Source organism: Pipistrellus kuhlii, unplaced genomic scaffold (assembly GCF_014108245.1).
Source record: "Pipistrellus kuhlii isolate mPipKuh1 unplaced genomic scaffold, mPipKuh1.p scaffold_m20_p_1, whole genome shotgun sequence".
Lineage (NCBI taxonomy): Eukaryota > Metazoa > Chordata > Mammalia > Chiroptera > Vespertilionidae > Pipistrellus > Pipistrellus kuhlii.
In genome coordinates this window covers 89,796,149-89,821,223 of record NW_023425404.1, presented here as the reverse complement: position 1 = coordinate 89,821,223, position 25,075 = coordinate 89,796,149, and the positions used below count along the sequence as shown (strand labels likewise).

Below are 25,075 nucleotides of genomic sequence, written 5' to 3'. Positions count from 1 at the left end.
TAATGGCTGTGAGACTAGTCCCTCAAACCCCATAATGGAGACTGAGGAGGGGACAAGGGTCCCAGCAAATTTGGGAGGACAGAATAAGTGGCCACAGAGTCAATTAAAAGGAGATTGGCTTACCTGCCACCACAGTCATTACCCGAGGCTCTGTCCTGGTGATGTAAGTCTATGGGGTCTTGTCAGGGCCTGGGCAGCTTCAGTCTTCAGTGGCCAGTCCCAGGAGGTCAGGAAGCTCCAAACCAGATCCAGAGGGTGCCTTTTCTGGACTGGCTGAGGTCTGACCTGGAGAGGACAGACTACAGTCTGATTTCCAGTGGTCTTCCCTTTCACACTTTGGGTTTGAGCAGGACTTGGCCCAGTCTCCTTCTTTGTTGCATTTGAAGCATGGACCAGGAGAAGGCTTAGCCCCTAACTTACCCTTGGGTGGAGGACTAGCACTTCATTTGGGGCTCATGAGAACAGTGGGTAGGAGCTGGAAGGCCTTGTTCTGGGCCTCAGCCTTGACCCGATCTCACTTTGGTTTTTGTATTTGGGTTTCCTCGTCTCTATTATTGAAGACCTTAAAGGCCAGGTTAATGAGGCTTTTTTTGAGATGTTTGTGGACCTATGTTTATTTTTTGAAGTTTGTGGTGTCTGTTGGGGTTGATTGGGATATAAAATGGATGTTCAGAAGAAGGTTCCCTCTGGGGAGGTGTGGTCTAAGGTGATAAGTTTCTGTAAGGCCTCCATGAGGCAAGAGGAAGAGAGCTGGATTTTTATCAGAACCCTGAATGATTTTATTAAGTTGTTGTAGTTGACTGCCTTACAGGCAGCCTTTTTGAGTCCGGCAATATGGCTACAGGGCTGGTGCCTGGAGAATTAACTTGACAGTGCTACCTTGGGTTAGTTTGAGGGACCATGCCAGTGCCAACCAGAATCCTGTCTATGGAGAGCATCAGCATGGCCCTGAGCTGCTAGCCAAATGTGCTCCTTCTCCTCTGGGGTGAGAGAGGAGGAAAGAATGACACAGATGTCGTGCCAGGACAGGTCATAGGACTGGGTCAGATACTTAAATTCCTTAATAAATGTGGTGGAATCAGTGGAAAAAGACCTGAGATGCCTTGCAATCTGTGTGAGGTCGGACATATAAAATGGGACATGGACTTGGACTATCCCCTCAGATACTGTTTAGGGAAGGTGTCCCTGCTGCTAAACAAATCACCATGAGAAATGAGGGGGTGACCCTCAGGTCTAGGGAAGGACCTAAAGCTAAATGGCTGAGGAGTCTTCTGGCCTAGTGCTAGGACTTTTGAGACAAGATACTTTTGAGAAGTCAGTGAGAGTGAGTGGTCAAAACTCAAAGGAAATTGTGGCAGGTTACTCACCTAGATTGGCCAGTGTGGGATGGAGGGTCAGCAATGGAGAAAGAGAGATTCCCAATCTAGCGTCCTCCTTGGCTGGTTTGAGAGGGCCCATAAGGGAGGGAGGCCTAATTGAGGCCAACAATTGAGTCATCCAAATAGGATTTGGAGGTAAACCCAGGATGAGCTGCTGATGCCTACTGCTCTATGAATAGCAAACATAGGGTGACTGAAGCCAGTTAGATGGCTCTCATTCCCTGTGGAACCCTCCCAGGCTTCAGCATCAAATTTTAGGGTCACCAAAGGAGGAATGCACAAGGCCAAAGTGGTAAGGGATTATAAACTCATTAGGTCATCTGGATACCAGATGGGCTGAGCCCCCAAATGGTGCCAGAATCCAAAGACAGGGAGTCAGAGATTTTAAAGGACTGTAGGAAGGCTTTTTCTAGGCGGAGAATTCTCTGGGCAGGTCTGGATCCTAGGAAGGTTCAGAGGGAAGGATAATGGTCTTAGCAAGTGGAATGTGGTCTTGGCAAAATGGAATGTGGGGTCTAAGTGAAAGGGAATGTCTATTGTGAAGTGGCCTAAAGGACAGTTCCCAGGGGAGAGAGTATTAATTCATTTATTAGATTAGACCCAACACTGTTATTTCAAAATACCTAGATATTTAATAATTTTTTACTATTCAATCTATTAGAAAACTACAAAAATTTTAAGTTACCAAAGACTTTGGAAAACTATGTTTAGGCATATAATTATCACTGAAAAAGCTTTATCATGTACCTTTCATTTTAGTTATATTTATTTTGTCTTAACAATTTTGAAATTTTAAAGTCAATTATTATTACCCAAGGCATTTTCTTGGCAAATTTGTAGCAAGGATAACTCACCAGCCTTCAGTGGCTTTAATGTGAAAGTACTATTTTATTTTATTTTATTTTATTTTATTTATTTATTTTATTTTATTTTTCTTTATAAAATGGGAGTGGCCCAATTTTCACAACCTGCTGGAGGGTACTTCTGCAGATCTGGTCCTCCTGGGTAAGAGACTTGGAGTGGGCCACAGACCTACCTCTCACTCAGTCCTGCCTCCAGTCTTGGGGATCAGCCCCAAGAGGTCAGCCTCTTCCATTTCTGATTGTCTTGGTCACTCAATCAATATCTATGAAACTAGCAAATGTTCCCTCTCTCTGGGCCCCACACTCATACACCCAGCTGCTTCCCAAAACTTGCTCCTGGAAGTTTCTGCACAAACCATGCCCTGCACGGAACCCGTTTCTGTCTGAGTACTCCACAGGTTACTGGGCACAAAACTGTGGGCCCCTCACGGCTCCCTTTCTCTGTCTTCACACCCTCCAGTCCTATATCTTTCACCCAGTTCTACTTCTGTCCTGCAGATGCCTGCAGAATAATCTTTATGAAGCAAAGTAGGACCATATCCTTTCCTCAATTCTAGAATCTTTGGTTGCTCCCAGCTGCCTTTAAAGTAAAGGCCAGACCTCTTAGTCTCTGTCTTAAGTCTGGCTCCAACTTCAGCTCCTCTCCCCACACTGATCTGAGCACATCCTTGCCCTGAGCAGGCTGACCTTGACTCTATTTGCCTCTACTTGCCTCTTCTTCCTTATACTTGCATCTTAGTTCTGAAAGGGTAGGTCATAGCCACTTCTCCTGGTTTACCCTCCCCAGTGACTCAGTTCCTGCCAGCATCTCTCGAAAATTCCCTCAGCAGAGAGCCTTGTGGGTGTGTGGGAGGAAGGACCTCTCAGCTGGCAGTTGCAATCTTGCCCCACGCTGGTCCAGGGGAGATGGGGTCAATATGCCTGGAGAGAATCGTTTGAGACAAAGGCTTCCATTCCTCTTTCTCACAGGTAGGGGAAGCCTTCTGCCACCGAGAGCCCAGCCGTCAGTTGTCTCCGAGGAAGATGGGCAGCCCTGGCACAGGTGTGCACATGGCCACTACCCTAGGAGTGCTGTGGTTCTTCTTCACAGGTGAGGGGTGCGGTTTTAGGGTTGGAGGTGGGGGAGGGACTCCCACCATGGGTTTTGTGGCACATCTCTGTCTAACAGGGAAGGGGAGGGGTTATTGAACCTCTTCCCAATCTCCCCTGTCCCCTGTCCATGCTCATTCCCACCTCCAGGATCCAACAGGCAACTTATTTTACACTAGGGCCCCAGTGCGCAAGATTCGTGGTGCAGTCCCTCCACCTGCCCTGCACCCTCTCCATCTGGGAGCCTCAGGGGAGCCCTCTCTAATCCGGGAGTTTCTGTCTGTCTTTGCAGTCATATGAGCAAATTGTCTGAGACCCTAACTCAGTTTGGTTTGGTGCTCACAATAATAGAGACCTTTTTTTCCTTCTTCTTTTTTTCTTTGCTACACTGGTGGAGATTTTCTTAAAGTTGCAGGACATCTTCCCTTTAATTTTTCCTTGACACTCTGATTTTACTTATCTCTCACCCTGCTTTCACTCCATCCCCCACCTGCAACAGTAACTTTGCTCTAGTGACTAGGACCATGGTCGGCAAACTGCAGCTCGCAAGCCACAGGCGGCTCTTTGGCCCCTTCAGTATAGCTCTTCCACAAAATACTATGACCTGGGTGAGTCTATTTTGAAGAAGTGGCATTAGAAGAAGTTTAAGTTTTAAAAATTTGGCTCTCAAAAAGAAATTTCAATTGTTGTACTATTGATATTTGGCTTTGTTGACTGAGTTTGCCAACCACTGGTCTAGGAGATCCTGCAACATGTCTGCTACCAGAACTACGATTCCTAGCATTCCTGGTGCTTCCCATGCTCTGGGTTTCCCCTTCTGGTCCAGGGGCTGCCACCAGAACTAGGACTCCCAGAATTTCTGGTGCTCCCCATGCTCCTGGTTTCTGCTTCAAGTCCAGAGGCTGCACAAACCAAAAGGACTGTGAACTACAGCCACCCCCCCCCCCCCCCCCAGGTCAGACTGACGGGACCAGACACTCCAGTGGCATCATGGGACCCCAGCCACTCAGTGCTGGTGTGCACACTTGCGTTGGCCACAGGTTCAAAGCAGACAGGGTCCTGGGGACGCCTGCAGTGTTGCCCTGGCTATGCAGAGGGTACGTGGGCATCCCATCCCGCCCCTGGCTGCTCAGCACCTGTGCACTTGCACACTGCCCACAGGCCCACCATCTTTGTCAGGATAATTTGCATATTCACTCCCGATTGGCTGTGGGCATCGCAGAGGAATGATTAATTTACATATTTGTCTATTATTAGTGTGGATTTCTTAGCTTCCATTTCCCCTTCAATAAAATGACATTGTGCTGAAACCAGTTTGGCTCAACGGATAGAGCGCTGGTCTGCAGACTGAAAGGTCCCAGGTTCGATTCTGGTCAAGGACGTGTACATTGGTTGCAGGCACATCCCCAGTGGAAGGTGTGCAGGAGGCAGCTGGTCGATGATTCTCTCTCATCAATGTTTTTAGCTTCTATCTCTCTGTGAAAAATCAATAAAATATATATTTTTAAAAATGGCATTGTGAGCACTAATAAGTCAAATGTCACCTCCTCAGCAAGGCTTTCCTGACTACCTTATATAAAACAGCATATCCCTCCCCATCCTGACCTTACTTCATGCTTCTGGCATTTATCTCTACTTGACATATTATATGTTTATTTCCTTATTGCTTTCTCTGCACTATGAAGAGGATTGGTGCCAGCCACATAATAGGTGCTCATTAACTATATTAAATAAATTATTCAAATCTTCCAACATTGTTGTTTGGCAGAGTTGGTATTCAATGGTGGCAACTACTTTCATAACAATATTCTCACCTTGTATTTCAAATCCCAATCAGCACCTCTCTTCTGAGGAGGGACCGCCTTCTTCCTCCATAGATGAAGACAAAGCTTAGTGTCTGCCGCCATCTAGTGGTCGAAAAGCGACATCTCTAGCCACTGCTGCTCTTCTTTAGAGAAAGGACTTTGGGTGATTCTTCAGGTTTCGTTCCCCAAATGCTCTATAACAGGCGTCCTCAAACTTTTTAAAGTGGGGGCCAGATCACGGTCCCTCAGAGAGCTGGAGGGCCGGACTATATGAACTACTAATTCCTACTGTAACACCTCGGCTGCGCTCACTGCCCAAAAAACCTGGCGGGCCGGATCAGGCTCCTCTGCGGGCCGCATGTGGCCCGCGGGCCGTAGTTTGAAGACCCCTGCTCTATAAGAAGGGCACTCTGGTCCAGTTGGTCTCTAGTAGCAAAGCTGGCCTGGAACGCCTGGGATTGCAGGGAGAGAGCTCAGTGCACTGCACAGATTATGATATCCCCTTCTTTCCATAAAATGTTCTTCCCCCCATTACCATATTATTTTATTTATTTATTTATTTATTTATTTATTTATTTATTTATTTTTAAATTGAATTTATTGGGGGTGACATTGGTTAATAAAATTATACAGGTTTCAGGTATACAATTCTACAGTACATTATCTATATATTGTATTGTGTGTTCACCAAATCAAGTCAAGTCTCTTTCTATCACCATTTATTCCCCCTTTCCCGTCTTCTACCTCTCCTCAGCCCCCTTCCCTCTGGCAATCACCATACTGTTGTCTGTTTCTATGAGCCTTTCTCTGTTTTCTTTTCTTAATCCCTTTACTCTTTTCACCCAGCCCTCAACTCCCTCCCCTCTGATAGCTGTCAGTTTGTTCTCTGTATTCATGAGCCTGTCTCCACTTTTTTAGTTTATTTTGTTCATGAGATTCCATATATAGTGAAATTACAATATATGGTACTTATCTTTCTCTGATTGGCTTTTTTCACTTAGCATAATACTTCCAGGTTCATCCATGCTATCAAAAAAGGCAAGGCGAGTAGCTCTCCATTGTGTAAATGTACCACTGTGTTTTATCTACTCTTCTACTGATGGGCACTTGGGCTGCTTCCAAATCTTGGCGATTGTAAATAATGCTGCATAAGAGTGCATATATTCTTTTGAATTAGTGTTTTGGGTTTCTTTGGATATATTTCCAGAAGTGGAATCACTGGATCCATTTTTAATTTTTTGAGGTAACTACATACTGCTTTCCACAGTAGCTGCATCAATCTATATTCCCTTTTCTCCACATGAAAGGTACAGAGAAGATGTCTTATTGTGGTTTTAATTTGCACTTCTCTGAGGATTAATATTGTTGGGCATGCCTTCATATATGCATTTGGCCATCTGTATGTTTTCTTTGGAGAAGTGTCTATTCAGGCCTTTTGCCAATTTCTTAATTGGATTTTTAATTTTTGGTATTGAGTTTTATAAGGTCCTTCTAAATTTCGGATATTAAGCCCTTATTGGATGTATGGCCAAAATGTTCTCCCATTCGGGGGGTTGTCTTTTTATTTTGTTGATAGTTTCCATTGCTGGGCAAAAACTTTTTAGTTTGATGTAGTCCCATTTGTTTAGTTTTTGTTTGTTTGTTTGTTTGTTTCCCTTGCCCAAAGAGATATATCAGAAAATATATTGATACAAGAAATGACTGAGATTTTACTTATGTTTTCTAGTAGGATATTTATGGTTTGGAGCCTAACATTTAAGTCTTTAACCCATTTAGAGTTTATTCTTGTGTATAGTGTCTGAAAGTAGTCTAGTTTCATTTTTTGCACACATCTATCCAATATTCCAAACACCATTTATTGAATTGACTATCTTTACCCTGCTGTATGATTTTGCCTCCTTTGTAAAATATTGACTGTAAAGGCATGTGTTTACTTCTGGGCTTTCTATTCTGTTCCATTGATCAGTATGCCAGTACTATATTGTTTTGATTACTCTAGTCTTGTATAGTTTGATATCAGGTAGAAAGATTCCTCTAACTTTATTCTTTTTTTCTCAAGATTGCTGTGGCAATTTGGGATCTTTTGTGGTTCAATATAAATTTTTGGAATATTTGTTCAAGTTTTGTGAAATATGCCATTGTATCTTGATAGGAATTGCATTGAATCTGTAGATTGCTTTGGGTAGAATGGACTTTTTAATGATGTTAATTATTCCTATCCATGAACATGGTATATGTTTCAACTTATTTGTATTTTCTTCAATTTTGTTCTTCAGTTTGTTATAATTTTTTGAGTATAGGTCTTTTACATTCTTGGTTAAATTTATTCCTAGGTTTTTTATTCTTTTGGGGGCAATTTTGAATGAAATTGTTTTCTTAGCTTCTCTTTCTGATAGTTCATTATTGATGTACAAAAATGCAACTGATTTCTGGGTATTTATTTTGTATTCAGCTATTTTGCAGAATTTATTTTTCAGTTCTAGTAGTTTTTGTGTGTGGAATCTTTAAGGTTCTTTATATACAGTAATGTGTAATCTGCAAATAATGACAGTTCTACTTCTTCCTTTTCAATTTGAATATCTTTATTTCTTCTTCTTCTCTGATCACTGTGGCTAGAACTTCCAGCACTATGTTGAATAAGAATGGTGATATTCCCAATCTTGGGGGAATATCTGTAGTCTTTCCCATTGAATGTGATGTTGGCTGTAGGTTTTTCATATATGGCCTTTATTATGTTGCTCTATGGTCCCTCTATTCCTGCTTTGCTGAGATTTGTATGTTGTCGTTGTTTCTTTTGCTTTTTTTTTGTGTGTGTGTGTGTGTTGTTGTTGTTTTTTTAACCATAAATGGGTGCTGGATTTTATCAAATGCTTTTTCTGCCTCTATTGATATGATGGTATAGTTTTTATATTCCATTTTGTTTATGTAAAGGCATTACATTTGTTAATTTGTGAATATTGTACCAGCCTTACATCCTCAGAATAAATCTCACTTGGTCATTTTGTATGATCTTTTAAATGTATTGCTGGATCTGATTTGCTAATATTTTGTTAAGGATTTTTAGCATCTGTGTTCATCAGAGATATTGTCCTATAATTTTTTTTTTCTTTATCTGGTTTTGAAATTCAGATAATACTGGTCTCATAGAATGAGCTTCAGAGTTTTCCCTCTTCTTGAATATTTTGGAATAGTTTGAAAAGGATAGGTGTTAGATGAATGTTTGGCAGAAGTCATCTGTGAAATCAACCAGTCCAGGACTTTTGATTGTTGGTGTTTTTTTAATTACTACTTCAGTTTCACTAGTTGTAATCTGTCTATCCAGATTCTCTCTGATTCAGTTTTGGAAGATTGTATGCTTCTAGGTATTTATCCATTCATTCCAATTTGGTTGGCATATAGTTGTTTGTAATATTTTCTTGAAAAAATGTTATTTTTGTGAATTCAAGAAACCTTTCTGAATACTGTATTTAGTAAATTATGTGTTAAGATTGATTTTCACATGTTTTTTAGTGTGCCTGTTTTGCTGGTACCAAAAGCACACACTTATCAAACTATGACCCAGGAATGGCAGTGTCAGGGTAGGGGCACACCTTCCCCAAAAAGTCTATTGGGGATCCTTTCCTAATTTTGCAGGGCTCCAAAAGAAGAGTTGGAATGGAGACAGAAGTATACGGTGGGGCAGCTACAGGGGACATCAATAGGATGGAGGGCAGGTGTGGAGCAGGGGTTTTGTCTCTGGCTGTACCTGCTTTTGGAGATGGAGATGACCCTGGCTGATGAGATCCAAGCTCCTGTGTTCCCCTCACTAGACTTCATCAGCAAACCCTGTTCATCCTCCCTCCTAAATAAACCTTGAATCTGTCTCCTTTTTTCATAGCCACTGCCAATCTCTGAAACTAAACCATCATTACTTCTTACAGGGACCACTGAAGAGCCAGAGGGAATTTGAAGCATTGTTATCCAGATTATACATGATTAAAACTCTCCAAATGATTTCCAAATGACTATATATATTTTATTGTTTTTTTTACAGAGAAGGAGAGGGATAGAAAGTTAGAAACATCGATGAGAGAGAATCATCGATCAGCTGCCTCTTACACACCCCCTACTGGGGATGTGCCCGCAACTAAGGTACATGCCCTTGACAGGAATTGAACCCAGGACCTTTCAGTCTGCAGGCCAACACTCTATCCACTGAGCCAAACCGGCTTTGGCTTTATCTTTATTTTATTTTATTTTTGTTTTCAAAGTAATATTTTATTTTTCAATTACAGTTGATATACAATATCATATTAGTTTCAGTGTGTACAAAATGGTGATTAGACATTTATATAACTTATGAGGTGATCACCCCCATAAATCTAGTATACATCTAACACCATAAAGTTATGACAATATTATTGGCTGTATTCCCTTTTCTGTATTTTACATCCCCATGACTATTTTGTGATTACCAATTTATACTTCTTTATCCCTTCCTCTTTCACACCCAGCCTCCCAACCATCTGCAACCATCAAAATGTCTGTATCTATGAGTCTGTGTTTTGCATGTTCATTGATTTTGTTTTTTAGATTTTACATATAATTGAAATCATGTGGTATTTGTCTTCCTCTGAATTATTTCACTTAGAATAATACTTTTTAGGTCCTTCCAGATTGTCACAAATGTTAAGATTTCATTCAATTTTATGGCTGGGTATGTATGTACCACTTCCTTATCCATTGTATGTATGTACCACTTCTTTATCCATTCATCTATTGATGAACATGTAGGTTGCTTGCATATCTTAACTATCCTATATACGTAATAAAAAGCTAATATTCAATTAGACTGAACAGTGAAAACAACTGAAACAAATAACCAGCGCTATGATGTGCGCTGACCACCAGGGGGCGTTGGCAGCAGATGGCAGAGAGCAGAACATGGTGGGCGGCGGGATGGTGGAGCAGGTAAGCTGGGACGCTAGACCAAAGCGAGGCGCCAGTCGCTGTCATCAGGGTGAGCTTCTGCTGGTTACTAAAAATTCTTTGCTCCTGCTTGCTGTGGTCCTGCCCAAAGCTCGCACCTGCTGCTAGCACTGGCCCTGCTTGCACCTGCTGCCAGTACTGAAGCTGCCTCTTGTACCCGCCGTCAGCAACAGCACCGCTCGCGCTCACTGCTGGTGTTGGAACCGCCACTCACACCCACTGTTGGTGCCGGCCCCACTTGTACCTGCAGCCCGCACCTGGCACCAGTCCTTATCACTGGGCACTGTCAGCAGATGCAAGCGGTGTCTGCTGGTCCTGATGGCCCCATGAAGGCTTCTCCATCTTCTCCTGCTCCTGAGGTGTGATTGAGGCAGCAGCCACCACTTGCACCTACTGCTGGTGCCAGCCCCAATAGCTCTGCGCCCTCAGCACATAGGGTCGGCAGTGGGAGTGGGGCTACTAGCAGACAGGGGACGGGGGCCACAGCAGGAGGGTCAGGCAGGGGGTGTGCAGGATGGGCCAAGACCCGCCCCTGTGCCCACTGCAGCCTGGAGGCCCATAGTCCCTTTCAAGGTGTACAAATTCGTTGGCCCCCTAGTTGTTAATAATGGTGCGATGAACATAGGGGTACATATGTCTTTTTGAATTAGTGTTTTTGATCTCTTCAGATAAATACCCAAAAGTGGAATTGCTGGGTCCTTCTTTGTCTTTTGTTATTATAGCCTTTGTTTTAAAAGTCTATTTTGTCTGGTATAAGTATTGCTACCCCAGCTTTTTAATTTAAATTCTATTTTCATGAAATACCTTTTTCATCTTTTTACTTTCAGTGTGTGTGTGTCTTTTGATCTGAAGTAAGTTTCTTGTAAGCAGCATATATAAAGATATTTTTTTTCTTTTTTTCTTTTTTTTTTTTATGTGTTAATCGTCACCTGAGGATATTTTTTCCATTGAATTTTAGAGAGGGTAGGGCTGAGGGAGGGAAGAGGAGAGAGAGAAACATCGATGTGAGAGAGAAATGTGCCCTGACTGGGAATGGAGATCAAAGCTGCAAACATTTGGGACATGGGCCAATGTTCTAACCACTGAGCACACTAGCCAGGGCAAGGGTCTTGTTTTCTTATCTATTCAGCCACCCTATGTCTTTTCATTTAAGCATTTAATATGTTTTATATTTAAAGTAATTGTTGACAGATATGTAGTTATTGCCATATTATTATTCACACTTTTTGTTATTAATCTTTACCTAAGGATATTTTTTTCATTGATTTTTTTAGAGAGAGTGGAAGGGAGGAGGAGAAACACCAATGTGAGAGAGACACATCAATTGGTTGCCTCCTGCACTCATCCTGATGGGGACTTGTTGTGGGGTCAAACCCTGGGTTCAAAATAAGACCACTGGAGGCTGATGATTAATTTAAAAAAGCAGGCAAAGAATTTATTGGAATATCTGGCCAGGGCAGCCGCAAGAGCACCACACGCAGGCGGACTCCAAACGACTGTGAGGCTTTAGGGGCAGGTAGTTATTTTTAAAAGTTCTGAGAAGGAAAACCCCCATTCTGCAACAAACTGTTGTTTGGAATTTTCTGCTATTCTTCCTAGATAAAATGTTGCTTTCTAGTTTGCTTTAGCCCGTTTGAAGCATGATGAAAATAAACTTAGCTGTCTGACCTTGCAGGCCAGTGACCAGATATGCCCACAATCTCAATACCATACCAGGTGCACTTTTTTTAATTGGATAGAACAGCATTGTTTTTCAAGGCCAGAATAGAGATAACCACTAAGTGCACATAGGGCTGGCTCTTTAATAAAAAATAAAAAATATAAAAAAAGGAAGTTCTGCCTGTAACCTTGCTTAGAATTTGAATTCATCCTAATTCAGACTGAGGATGGAGTCTGCAACAAAGGTACATGCCCTTGACTGGAATTGAACCTGTGATCTTCAGTCAGGTTGATGCTCTAATCACTGAGAAAAACCATCTAGGGCTTATCATTCATAGTTGAATCTTCTTTTCTTATTTTCCTTCATGAAAGCCCTTTAATATTTCATGTAATGAAATAGTGATGAACTTGGTTAGCTTTTCTCGTCTGGAAAGCTCTTTATCCTTTGATTCTAAATGATAGCTTTGCTGAGTAGAGTAATCTTGGTTCTAGGAACTTGTTTTTCACCACTTTGAATATTTTGTGCCAATTTCTTCGGGCCTGCAAAATTTCTATTGAGAAATCAGCTGTCAGTCTTACAGAAGCTCCATTGCAGGTAACTCTCTGCTTTTTTTCCTTGCTGCTCTTAAGATTCTCTCTTTGTCTTTAACCTTTGGGATTTTAATTATGATGGGCCTTGGTGTGGGCCTCTTTGGGTTTATCTTGTTTGGGACTCTTTGTGCTTCCTAGTCTTGTCTGTCTATTTCCTTCTCCAGTTAGGGATTTTTTTTTCTGTCATTGTTTCTTCAAATAACTTATTTCCTTGCTTCCTCTCTTTTCCTCTGGGACCTCTATGCTATGGATGTTGAGACATTTTATGTTGTCCCAGAAGTCCCTTAAAACTATCCTAATTTTTTAATTCTTTTTTCTTTTTGCTATTTTTATTGGGTGTTTTCTGCTAATTTATCTTCCAAATTGCTGATTGATCCTCTGCTTCTTCTATTCCACTGTTAATTCCCTTTAATATAGTCTTCATTTCAGTTAATGAATTATTCATTTCTAACTGCTTTATGTTTTCTATCTTCATTTTTATGTCTCTTATTTCTTTGTTGAAATCATTACTGAGACCATTGAGCATCCTTATAACCAGTGTTTTGAATTCTGCATCTGGTAGATTGCTTGTCTTGATCGTGGTTAGTTATTTTTCTAGAGTTTTGGTATGTTATTTTATTTGGGACTATTTTTTCTGTATCCTTATTTTGGCTGGCTCCTTGTGTTGGTTTCTATTTATTAGGTAGAGCTGCTCTGCCTTCTGGTTTTGGTAGAGTGGTCTATGTAGTAGGTGTCCTGTGGGGCCCAGTGGCACATTCTCTGTGGTCAGCCTAGCCAGGTGCTCCAGATATATCCCTGGTGTATGCCCTTCTCTGTAGTTGAGCCCTGATTGCTATTGGCATGTCAGTGGGAGGAATTGACGCTTAGGCTGACTGGCTGAGGACTGGCTATGAGTACAGTAGAACTGTTATTTAGTGATTGACTGTACAGAACAAGTTACTTTAGTGGGGCTCCAGTGTGTCAGGCTCTTTTTCATTCCCTTTAAGTCTCAGCTTAATAGCTCTAAGAATGTGTCTCACTACCATATTTAAAAGTATGGGCACTTTTTTTCCTTCTATACAAGCTAATCATGTTTATTTAAGACAAGAAAAAAGCACTTGTGATCCTTTCTCATCCAGAGAAAACCACTATTAACACTACAATGCATACTTTTTTAGACTCCCCTTTCCAATTTATAAAGATAATACTAGATGCCTGGTGCACGGAATCTGTACAGAAAAGAGGGATGGTCCCTCAGCCCAGCCTGCACCCTCTCGCAATCTGAAACCACTGGCTCCTAATGCTCACCTGCCTGTCTGCATGATTGCCCCTAACCACTCTGCCTGCCTGCCTGATTGCCCTTAACACTCACCTGCATGCCTGATTGACCCTAACCACTCTGCCTGGTTGCCTCTAACCACTCTGCCTGCCTGCCTGCCTGATTGCCACTAACGGCCTTTGCCTTGGCCCCCGCTGCTGTGGCTTCTCCAAGAAGGATGTCTGGAAGGTCATTTGGCTGTCCAGTCTAAACAGTATATTACACTTTTATTATTACAAATATATTCATGAGAAAATGAAAACAGCACAGATAGCTGTACCTGCCGGGTGTTTGAAAAGCTACCTCTGTACTTTCTAATTCATTGGCATGTTTTCTTCCAAGTCTAGACCTAATCACATGCTAATAAGGATTTGTGTGCTAGTATGTTCATCTCTTCCATTAAAATGTCAGCTCTTTATAGATGTGACTTTGGTCCTATTTTCTTGCATTCCTAACTATTTGGCAAATACAATAGTAAGTAGGTGCTTACTGTATTTGTATTGATTGAATGAGAATTGTAGCCAGTAAATTTACTTTAGGTCTCAGGCCTCAAAGTTCAGGTAAGATGAGGTTTGGGGTTCACCCTGAAGGAGAAGGGGGTTAGAGTGGCCCAGAGTGCTCCACCCATCCTGACTACCTTGCCCCACTGACTATGCCCCCAGGCACTGCCTGGAGATACAGGCCCTAACTAATCATGTCTATTTAAGAAAAGATAAAAGCAGGGTCGGTAGTAGTAAAGGGTGAGGGTGATGGTAACAGACCTTCTCTGCTCTCTAGATCTCCTGACTCAGAGCCCTGGAGATTTCTGGAAGGATGGAGAAGCATTCAGATCTCACTCAGCAGGGATAAAGGAAAGGAGAGGGAAATGAGTCCTAGCTGGGAGGAAGGGTTTGCTAGGGCCAGGGACAGCCCGTCTGACCCCCAGAATGGACCTTGTCAGACCAAGGCCAACCTGCTGTGATTTCTGTCAGATGAGGGAGACTCTATGTCTGGGAGTCTGAAGCTCGATCTGCTTTTGGGTGTGGGGAGAAAATGGGAAAGTGGAACGGGGCTTGGGGTTGATTGGGAAGGAGGTGTGGGAGGCTGGAGGGTGCTAACAGTGCGTTGCTACCCCTCCTCACTACCCTGTTCCTCCAACCTTGCTGTCAGGTGCAGTAGAGGTCCAGGTCCCTGAAGACCCTGTGGTGGCCCTGCTGGGCACCGATGCTACTCTGCGCTGCTCCTTCTCACCGGAGCCCAGTTTCAGTCTGGAGCAGCTCAACCTCATCTGGCAGCTGACAGACACCAAACAGCTGGTGCACAGCTTCACGCAGGGCCAGGATCAGGGCAGCGCCTATGCCAACCGCACTGCACTCTTCCCTGACCTACTGGCTCAGGGCAACGCATCCCTGAGGCTTCAGCGTGTTCGTGTGGCTGATGAGGGCAGCTTTACCTGCTTCGTGAGCATCCGAGACTTTGGCAGTGCTGCAGTCAGCCTGCAGGTGGCAGGTGAGCACCAGAAGGGGGCACCCTCCCCCTGAATCACCCTTCTCACTTCCCTAACTCCTTATCCACTGCCCTGTGCTGACCCCTGTTACTCACAGCCCCAGGCACCCTGTTCCTCCACTGTGTCCCCTCTGTCCTTGCCTTATCTTGACCTTTACCCTTTGCCTCCCTCCAGCCCCCTACTCAAAGCCCAGCATGACCCTGGAGCCCAACAAGGACCTGCAGCCTGGAGATATAGTGACCATCACATGCTCCAGCTACCAGGGCTACCCTGAGGCCGAGGTGTTCTGGCAGGATGGGCAGGGTGTGCCTTTGGCGGGCAATGTGACCACATCGCAGATGGCCAATGAACAGGGTTTGTTTGACGTGCACAGTGTTCTGAGAGTGGTGCTGGGTGCTAATGGCACCTACAGCTGCCTGGTGCGCAACCTTGTGCTGCAGCAGGACACTCACGGCTCCGTCACCATCACAGGTAGGGGACTGATGAACAGGTGGGGAGGATGAAGGAGCCACCCTCTCTTTTCTAGATGCTGGGCTGGAATTTAGATAGGTTTGAATGTTCAGAAGACTTGAAAAACCATTTTCATACATTTTAGGTGTCTCAAATCCTCTCCCAATAAGTCCTTAAGGGACTTGCCTAATGAACTAATAAGAGGCATTTGTAATGTTTGCTATCCTAGCAGCACCTTAGGTGGCACTTATGCTTCTTATATAGGGAACCAAGTACCTGCCTGGAATATGAAGTGTGAGTGGGGGTTCTGGGGCAGCCCCAAGGCATGGTCGTGGTGAGAGAGTGTTTTCTATGGGAACTTCTGGCTGATGGGAAGGCTTTGCTGCGTCCTTGGGTGCCATTTGATTCTGAGACCCTGAGAGACAGCAGGGCTTCTACATGTGGTCAGCCCGCAGCAACCCATCAATGTCAGCTCTCCTATAATTGCGCTCGCAACCCAGGCAGCAGTAGAATGGCTGGGGCTCTCTCTGCTGCTCCATACTAGGTTGATGCCACAATCTCTGGTTTGGGGGAGGGAGGTGTCCTAGTACAGACACCCTTTCTCTTCCTTGAATGCCCATCTTAGTGGGCATCCCTTGTGCCTGGAGATGTGAAGCAGGCTTAGGCCAAGGGAAGCAGTCTCCATCTGTGTTTGGATCTCAGTCTAGTTCCTCTAGTTCCTCATTGACATGCAGCCAACTGACCTTTCCAGGGGCCTCCCAATAAATCTGGGCCAGGACAGCAGGTTCTGTCCTGTTTTTCTTCGTATGACTTCTACTCAACCCCCTTTCCCCCAGCCCACCCATGTCCTGATCTGCACCTGGTCCCCAGTTTCTACACAAGCCTCAGAATTCACTGACTTATTCCTCTCTCTTCTCACAGGTGAACCTGGACCTTCCAAGGCCTTCACTTGTCTTCTAGGCATTCAGGCTCACTCCTCCTCTTTCAGTTGTTGCCTTCTGTAAAGTCTGTGTTCCCTCTGCCCACCCCTGCAAGATGAACCCCACCCTATTCCTGGAGACCCCCTGGGCTAGTGATCTTTGTGGGGAAGTCCCTGTCCCAGATTTTGGATGTTCTGAGGATGTCTCCTTGGCCTTTTAAAGAACAGCTTTTTTTTTTTTTTTTTTTTTGGTGTGTTTGCAGGAGAAAATAAGAACTATCAGATAGTGAGGTTGACTGCAGTGGTTCAAGAGAAGTCTCCAGGGACTGGTGAGAGTTGAGAGTCCTTGACAGATTGGTGGGCTTCCTGGCAATTTGTACACTGGGCTGAAATGGACATTTGCCATGCCTGCAAAAAGGGCTTGTCAGTCAAATGTAATTGCAAGGAGGTTTACCCCACCAAAGACAAAGATCTTTATTTAAAACTTTAGTAACTAACATTTAAAGTGCTTTACTTTTACAGATGAGGAAACTGAAGCCCTGCCAGGCCATCGACCAGCCCAGTGGCTCTGGGTCTTCTGGGGATCAGGCACCTCTTTGAAAATTGGATAAATGATAAATGCAATAGCTTGTATATTTAAATTTTGAGGGTGTGTGGCCCCTCTAAATTCATGCCTGGGGGGGGGGGGTCTGTTGACCTTGGCTCCAGCACCCTCCAGTGAGCAGATGAACCAGGTCCAAAATTCAACTCTTAGCCTTTCAGTTTAATTTTCTCTCCTCCCCACCACCCAGCCTCCTGTTTTTGTTAGAGCAGGTCTGGCCTACTTTGGAGTCCTTGGCCTGTATCTCACTTCAAGCAGCTTTGTGCCTTGTAAAACATTCTGGGATTGAAACTTCTAGCCATCCAGCCTAGTTTCTCCTACACCTGCTGGAGGTTAGTGAAGCTAAGTGGGCTTTATGGAGCAGGCACTGTACAGGAGCCAGAAGACAAAGGTCTGAACTTTTCTGGTTGAATGAGGGAAAGTCTAACCTGTGTTCTAGGCACCAGCCCACGATGAACAACGAAAGAGTCTTCCTTCCCCTGGGTATTTCTTTGGCTCTGCTCTGTCATCGCTGTAGGAGCCCCAGCCTGGGCTCCCCAGAGGTTTTATGGACTGGCCCTCCTGACTCCTCATATAACTGCTGTCCTCTCCTGTTTATCAGGTGATGGGTTCCTCTGCTTCCTGTGTCCAGATAGCAGCTTTGCCAGCCATGCCAGCTGAAGGTAGCATCTGCCTCAAATGCCCATATCTATGCCAGTGCCTCCACTGCTAAAGGTCTGAGGACAATACTCAGCAAAGCTGGTGCATTCTACAGGAGCCATTGGGCCCCAGGCTGCTAATGCCTGGGGTGTTTGTGTTTTCCAGAGAGCATAGGAAAGCAGCACTGTCTTTGGTTAGATTTGTTGTCCCCAAGCCTTCTACCCTGGAGCCAGCAGGAATCTTAGGACTGGGCTGGAGGATGGCATGCTCAGAACAACTGCTGGCCCTGACCCAGATGTGGGCACTTCATTTCCTCCATCTGTTGTGAGAAAGTTCACAGAAGGGCCCTCAGCATTTCACAGAAAGACAACCATGGCAAGCTCCTCAGTCTAGTGCCCTCAGTGCCCATCCTCATTGACATGTAGGATCTGAAGACACTTTCCGTAAAAAGCTGGGTAATAAATATTTTAGGCTTTATGGACCACACACCATCTTTTACTGTTGCTGTTTTCCTACTTCCTTCTGTTCTTCCCTTGCCATTTCTTGGCAACCCTTTACAAAAATTATCTCACGGGCTATACAAACACAGGTTACAGGCCAGATTTAACTGACAGGCCTTAGTTTGCTGACTCCTGATTTGTAGGGTGGGGAATGTCACCAGGTGGGGCTGGGGTAGTCAGGGAAGACCTCCTAAAGAGGTGGACTTAAGGTAGGTGGAGAGCTTAAGAGCATTTTTTTAGGTCAGGGAAACTGACAGTAATGTATGGTGGCTGGAAGGAGTCAGTTGTCTCTGCAGAGAAGGGCCAGGACACTGGAAGGAGTCAGAGGTTCCTATATTGGAATTAGATACAAAGGAGGGGGAGGGGGAGTTAAGTGGCAGCTAGATTATTGAGGTCCTCGAATCTTGTGGAAAAAAAATTGAAGGATTATTCTCAGATCTGCAGGGAGCCATAGAAAGTGCTTGAGCATCATCAACTGAAGACTCTTCAACCTTACCAGGTTGAAGCATGTTCTTACCAGCCATGGTCTGTCAGGGTTTGGAGGGTGTATGGATGAGCAAGGAAAGGGTATGTGCATAGTGTTGTGGCCCAGAGAGGGTGGGAGCCCCCCATTCACCTTGGAGCCAGAGGGTACTGTCTTCATGGCCATGGGGGCCAGAGATGATGATTTCTCCCCACTGTCCCTCTCAGGACAGCCCATGACATTCCCCCCTGAGGCCCTGTGGGTGACCGTGGGACTCTCTGTCTGTCTTGTTGCACTGCTGGTGGCCCTGGCCTTCGTGTGCTGGAGAAAGATCAAACAGAGCTGTGAAGAGGAGAATGCAGGTGAGAGGGATGTGTGGATGTGCGAGCACATATCTTTGGGCATGTTGATGTACCTGTGACATCAAATATTACTTTCCCCTGACAGAATGAATGTGGGTGTGCCGGTGGGTCTAGATTGTGTGTGTATGACCTTGGGGCTGAATATGTCTTGTGTGTGTGAACAAATTGAGTCTACTTGTGAGTGTGCAAGTATGGCAGGTTAAATATGTATATGAGTGTGACTGGAAGCGAGTAGTGAGGAGGTGAATATGTATATGAGTGTGACTGAAGTGTGAGGAGGTGATGAATGTGTCTGTGAGAATACTAGTTAGTCCCATGAGTATATCTGTAAGAGCCCAGGTTTAGAAATTTAATGTAAGTGTAAATGTTTCATGGATTTGGGGTCATTATGTGAAGGTGTGTCTGCCTCAGAGGGGCCAGAGCCTGGATCCTCTGACATTTGCTGGGGTAGAATCGGTTTGAGCTGATTTTGGTGACTGGCAGTTGGTGAGTTGATCTCAGTAGATGGGTGGCTTGATCTTAGTAGGTAAATTGATCCTAGTGAGTAGTGGGTGAGGGAGTGGACATGGATGAGCAGGTGAATTGACCCTGGTGGGTGGTACAGAGGTTAACAGAGGTTTTCTTGGGTAAACATGGAAGTAATGGTGAGAGATAAAGTTGACTTGGTATCAGGAAGGACAGTGAATATGTGAATGGGGAAGGGCTGGTCAGTTGACAGATAACTGATGCTTGTGCAGCAGTGCCTGGGTGGGCTGGTGAAGGATGAGTGGACCAATAGATGGGTGGGTATGCATGTTGGAGGGTGGTGGTTGTCCAGATTGGTGGTTGAATGGACAGGTAAATGATGGGTTTAGTGAATTGGTGAAGGTGAGTAGCTGGTCCTTGGCTAGGAGAGTGGCTGGGAGCCCTTTATCCTGCCCTGGAGCTCTGCTCTGTGATACTTGCTCTCAAGTTATGACTCTATATCTAATACTTGACCATGGTCAGGCCTACCTCCCATTTACCTGCCTCTTGCACCCCCAGGTAGGGAAGTGCAATAATGGAAATGGGGCTGAGAAAGTTTTTGTTTGCTCTTCCAGGAGCTGAGGACCAGGATGGGGATGGAGAAGGAACTAAGACTGGTAAGTCTAAGCTTATATAGCCTTATTGGCTGAGGAAAGGACACAGGGACAGGAAGAGGTTTTCAGGACCTGGAGGAGCCATATTTGCTTGAGGTTGAATGAAGCGTGTCCTGTGAACTGAGACCTCACCACCCAGTGAGTCTGGTCTCTGCTCAGCATTAGGCCTACTATCATACCTGGTACCTAGGAAGCGCTCAATACCTTGGAGTCCTGTTACTAGTCAGATAGTGTAATGTAGTCTCATTCTGTATAGAAGTTAAGTAACTCTGGTAACTTCCTCCTTTGAGCTTCAGTTTTTCATCTGTAAATGTCATCCTGCCCTTGCCCTGATGGCACCCGAAGCTTGTTTTTGGAGCTCTCTGAAGTGACAGGATAGGAAAGATATGTTTTTGAAGGTCCTAGTGCTGTGGGGGCACAAACTGGGAGCCCAGCTTGGGGTGGATGCCAAGGTGCTGGTATCCCATGGCCATGGTGCCCTCATTGCCTTCTGGCTCCTGGGCTGGGAGAGGCAGGTTCCTGCTGAGCCATTTGGGATGATGCCAGTTCTCTCCCCACACGCATAGAACGAAGGGCAAGAAATTGACACCTGGGACTGCTATAAATTACGCCAATTAATTATCTGTCTTTGGTGTCTGTGTGTGGAGATGGTTCTGGGATCAGGCCTCCTTTTTTCATGCTCAGAGGCAGATAGAGTTGAAAGAAGAGAGGGCAGGAGCTGGTAGCTTAGAAATTTGGTCAGTGTCTGTTCCACACAGTTCTAGGGATATCTGGGGACAATCTGCAACCTCTCTGGCTCCTTACTTCACTGTGTTTGTGGAGTAGATAACACATCTCTAGCTCAAGAGACCAGGTAGTTCTCATTCTACTGATGCAGAAAACTACTGAGGCCTAGAGATGGGAATAACAAGCCAGAGTGGAGCTATGACTTGGGCCCCTTCCTTGGTGCTGATGTTGCCTCCACTCTCCTGCCTCCTTCCAGTTCTTCTATCTCTCCATACCACCCTCTACAACACAACTTTCCACAGTTCCTCCTAACTATGTGCTTCTTCATTTTTTGCAGTCCTGAGGCCTCTAAAGCACTCTGAAAACAAAGAAGGTAATGACACGTAGTGCTTGAGATTGTGTGTGTCTGTGTACCTGTGTGTAGGAGGCATGGAGGGTTAAGGGGAAGTGATTGCACTTCTTGGTGGTGACCTGCTCCCCAGGAGAGCAGCCTCCACTCCCCTCACACCCCCTAGTAGAGCTGCTGGGACCTTGGTTACTCCACCCTCTGAAGGGTAGGGCCAGACCAAACCTGGGTTCAGCAACCTTGATACTTGGGTTCTGGCTAGGAAAGAATTTAGAGCCAAGACCCAAATGTAAGGGAACATTTATTTAGTAAATCATAGAAGTAAAAAAGTCATTATAGAAGAAATGCACCTAGTAAACAAGTTATAGAGGTAAAGGAAGGGCCCTGGGAGCTTGGGAGTGAGGAAGCAAATGGTAAAGTGCCTGGTGCAGGAAGGGGCAGAGGATGGAGAAGGAAAGGCAAGGAGGGGAGGGGAGAGAAAAAAGGGGGAAGGAGGAGAGAAAGGCAAGAGCATGTTCCCAGAAGAGAGAATGCACTGGATCCTCTGTCCTAAGGGTTTTAAGGGTGGAGAGTTTAGGGGAGGTCCCAGGGGAAAATCTCAATAGAATGTTCAGCAGCTTTCCAGGTGTCCTTTCAGGGTCTAAATCTCCACTGATTGATTGGTGGTCAGGGCAGCGGGTCATTATCCAATGCAGCTGGTCCTGAGGTGGGCTGAGGCTGGTTTTGTTGCTTATCTGGGTCTTGAACTGAAATCCAGCTGAGGCCTAGATGTTATCTCTAGGGAGGAAAGGTTAGGGGGCCCAAACCCCATAACCAGCTATATGCTAGGGGAGGAGAGATCACCCTGGGGCAAGGTCTTACTCTACAATTGTCCTTTGCTAGGTGTTACGCCCAGACTTCGTGATCCCCAAGGACCACCAGGGAACCGAGTCTGATGCAATAAACAAAAGAGCCTTTTCCATGCTAGCATGGGCTCTGTCCCACTCACGCCGGCAGCATGGTGGAAGAGATAGCAAATTTCGCCCATCCCGTCGGTGGTGATGTCACTGCCTCGGCTAACCCTGATTGGTTGGGTGAGGGCTAGGGTTCAATTACAGAATGGAGGATAACTCCGCCCTGCCCCACAGTGGAGTCAGGAGCCCATCCTTGCCCCACCCTGCCCTCTCACTAGGCACCACCCTGGTGACCTTCTGTACTTGGCCTATTGTCCTTGCTCTGTGCATGTCTCTCTAACTGTCTATCACAGATCTGAGTGGCTTCCACCTAGAAAATCAAGGCTGATTGCCAAAGGTATGGAGCCTTAGAGTTTTTTCAAGTCACCTTGGTGTCCCTGTTAGGAATTCCTGGGTGCTCATCCCTGCATTTAGCTTTCCTCTGGGTCCCAGGCTCTGGACTTGCTGGGCAAGCACAGGGGCAGTCCACAGGAGGAGAGCTATTTTCCCAGACAGACAGACAGACTGCCAAAGAATAGGAGAGAAAGGGTGGGTCACACATGACCCTGTCTTCCTTCTAAACTCTCCATTCAGGCCAGGAGTAGAGTGAGGCCAGGACTATGAATCCATGAGGTGCCCTCTACATGGAGACAAGAAGCCAGGGGGAAAAAGGTTTCCCACAGCATGACTGCTAGGGAAATTGGTATGGGAAAGAAAAGATGGAAAGGGTTTCCTGCTAGCTGACAGAGGCAATGGGAAGGGAAAAGTGTGCCAGGCAGAGGGGCAAGTGGGAGGGAAGTGTTTGAGTTGAGTGGACCCATGAGGATTGGTGAGGACTAAGCAGTCTCCCTCAGGCGCCCTGGTGGTCTGTCTGATGCCCAACTCTGGTGTTTGTGCTTTTGGGGCCGTGGGACAGCACTAGTGCTGGGGACTACTGCTAGCTGGACCTCTGTGGCCACTCCCATACACACTGCCCACACTGAAGTATATGACCATGTCCTGGGCTTCTGGCACTCTCCCAAGAGTAGAACTCAGATACTTAATTCTCCCCCCCCCCCCTTTTTTTTTTCTTCCCATCATGAAATTCAGGTGATGGACCAGAAATAGCCTGACCACAAGAATCAGGAAGCTGCTGCCCTTGCCTTGGGCTCAACTCTTTGCTTGCACTAGAGTCTCTGTGTGAGCCCTGGGCTGGGTCTTCCCTGCCCCCAACAGATGGCTCCCATCCTGGAGAATCTACTCATTCTGCAAAGGATGTGATACAAGACCACTTACAGTCTCATTTCTTCATTGGACATGACTCCCAAGTCATCCTGTTGCCTTATTTCTTATGGACACAGACCCCACCAACTTGCTTCTCCAGTGGTACACTACATGGACCATCTGGCTGCATTTTTTCTCTAGAGCTTACAACATTCAGACTGACCTTCTGACTTGTTTCTCCAAAGACTTGATATAAAGTCACTTCTCGCCTAGTTTTTCCAGTGGCCCTGATACACTAGCTCTCACTACTCAGACTTCCTCCCACCTGCCTGTAATCCGTATCCTCAGAAGGAGCAATGTAGCCCAGTATTGCCTAGCGGTGTCTAGCAGTGTCTCCTCTTGCTTTCTCCCACGCTGGCCCCAAGGCTGGCCTTTCCCTCCTCCACTAAGTGAGCAAACGTCCCCTCCCAGGCATGCAGAGGCACAGGTGCACTTTTCTCTTGGGCGGGTCTCTTCCACGGTGCCCTGGTCTGTGCCCCGTGAGCCCCCCTCTGCCCACCATGCCCGTGGGAAGTGTGTGCTGGTCACACTGGGTCCTGAGGATCAGCTTCTGTTCTCTGCTTTTCTGCCTTTTGCTTATTCATTCAAGTAATGTTCACCAAGCACCTTGGGGGTTGGTACTGTGTTAGGTGTGGGGAACCCTCCCTGAGAAGACAAGCTGCTTCTTCAAGGACTTGCCCCTCAGCTGCAACCCTGTGAGGAAATAGCAGATCATGAGAGGGGCTCCTGCTTTGCTCTCTGCTATACCCCTCTGCTGTGCCCCCAGCTACCTAGGTACCTTACCCAAATCCATCCCTGGTTCTTAGCAGAGTGGCGGGGGTGGGTAGAAACCTGGAGAGAGGGATGAAATCTCTCACTCCAACTGGTGAGAAGCTAATGATTCCCAAAGTGTCTTTTCAGGGTGAGCAGTGGGCAGTCAGGCAAGACCAAACAGACCCCAAGAACCCAGCAAGGAGGACGCCCAAGACCTCAGCCAGGGGTACAGCCCCTCCACCCTTCCCCCCACCATGGTGCTATTCTGGTCCTATTTCTTGGCCTCTCTTTGGCCAGCCCCCAGCCTCTGGTAGAATGAACTTCTGATGTCCTCCCACTGACATAGCCAGCAGTGGAAGACATGGCGATTTGTAATTTAAATGTGGGACTCTCAGGAATTTCATTAACTGGGGGGTGGAGGGGAGGTACTTGGAGGAAAATAAATGCCTTTGTAGAAAGCTTTTTCTCTGTGAAGTGAATGAAATAGGTCTGGGTCAGGACTCAGCAGGAAGGATTCCTACCTGGACATCACAGCTGGGCCTCCTTTCACCATCCTTACAGCACTCAGTCTTGGGAGCCATATTGCCCCTCCCTGGCCTCAGTTTTCCTCTTGGCGAAGTGAAGTTGGCGGTGTAAAAAGTCAGGCCCTTTGGTTACTCTATGGGGCTCCACTCATTTCTAAAACACCCCCTAAAGAAGACTCTGACCCCAGGTTTGTTTAGGGCTTCTGCTAATACCCCATTTTGTAGATAAGAAAGCTGAGACCTAGTGAGAAGCTGGCACTGGGAAAGGAGTTCTGAGTGCTATTCTTTTAAATAAAATTGTATTATTATTATTGGTTTTGGGAGAGAAAGGGAGAGGGAGAG

General features: G+C 45.6%; 1 protein-coding gene across 1 annotated transcript; it reads left to right on the top strand.

Annotated features, from left to right (window-relative positions):
* Positions 1 to 2,439: 2,439 nt before the first annotated feature.
* CD276 (CD276 molecule) lies at positions 2,440 to 23,242 on the top strand. Its single transcript, XM_045587084.1, has 9 exons — positions 2,440 to 2,460; positions 3,212 to 3,332; positions 14,801 to 15,139; positions 15,312 to 15,608; positions 16,770 to 16,835; positions 18,937 to 19,071; positions 20,151 to 20,192; positions 21,253 to 21,288; positions 22,433 to 23,242. The coding sequence occupies exons 2-9, from the start codon at positions 3,266 to 3,268 to the stop codon at positions 22,492 to 22,494; spliced, it is 1,044 nt and encodes a 347-aa protein (XP_045443040.1). The 5' UTR covers positions 2,440 to 2,460; positions 3,212 to 3,265; the 3' UTR covers positions 22,495 to 23,242.
* Positions 23,243 to 25,075: the final 1,833 nt, after the last annotated feature.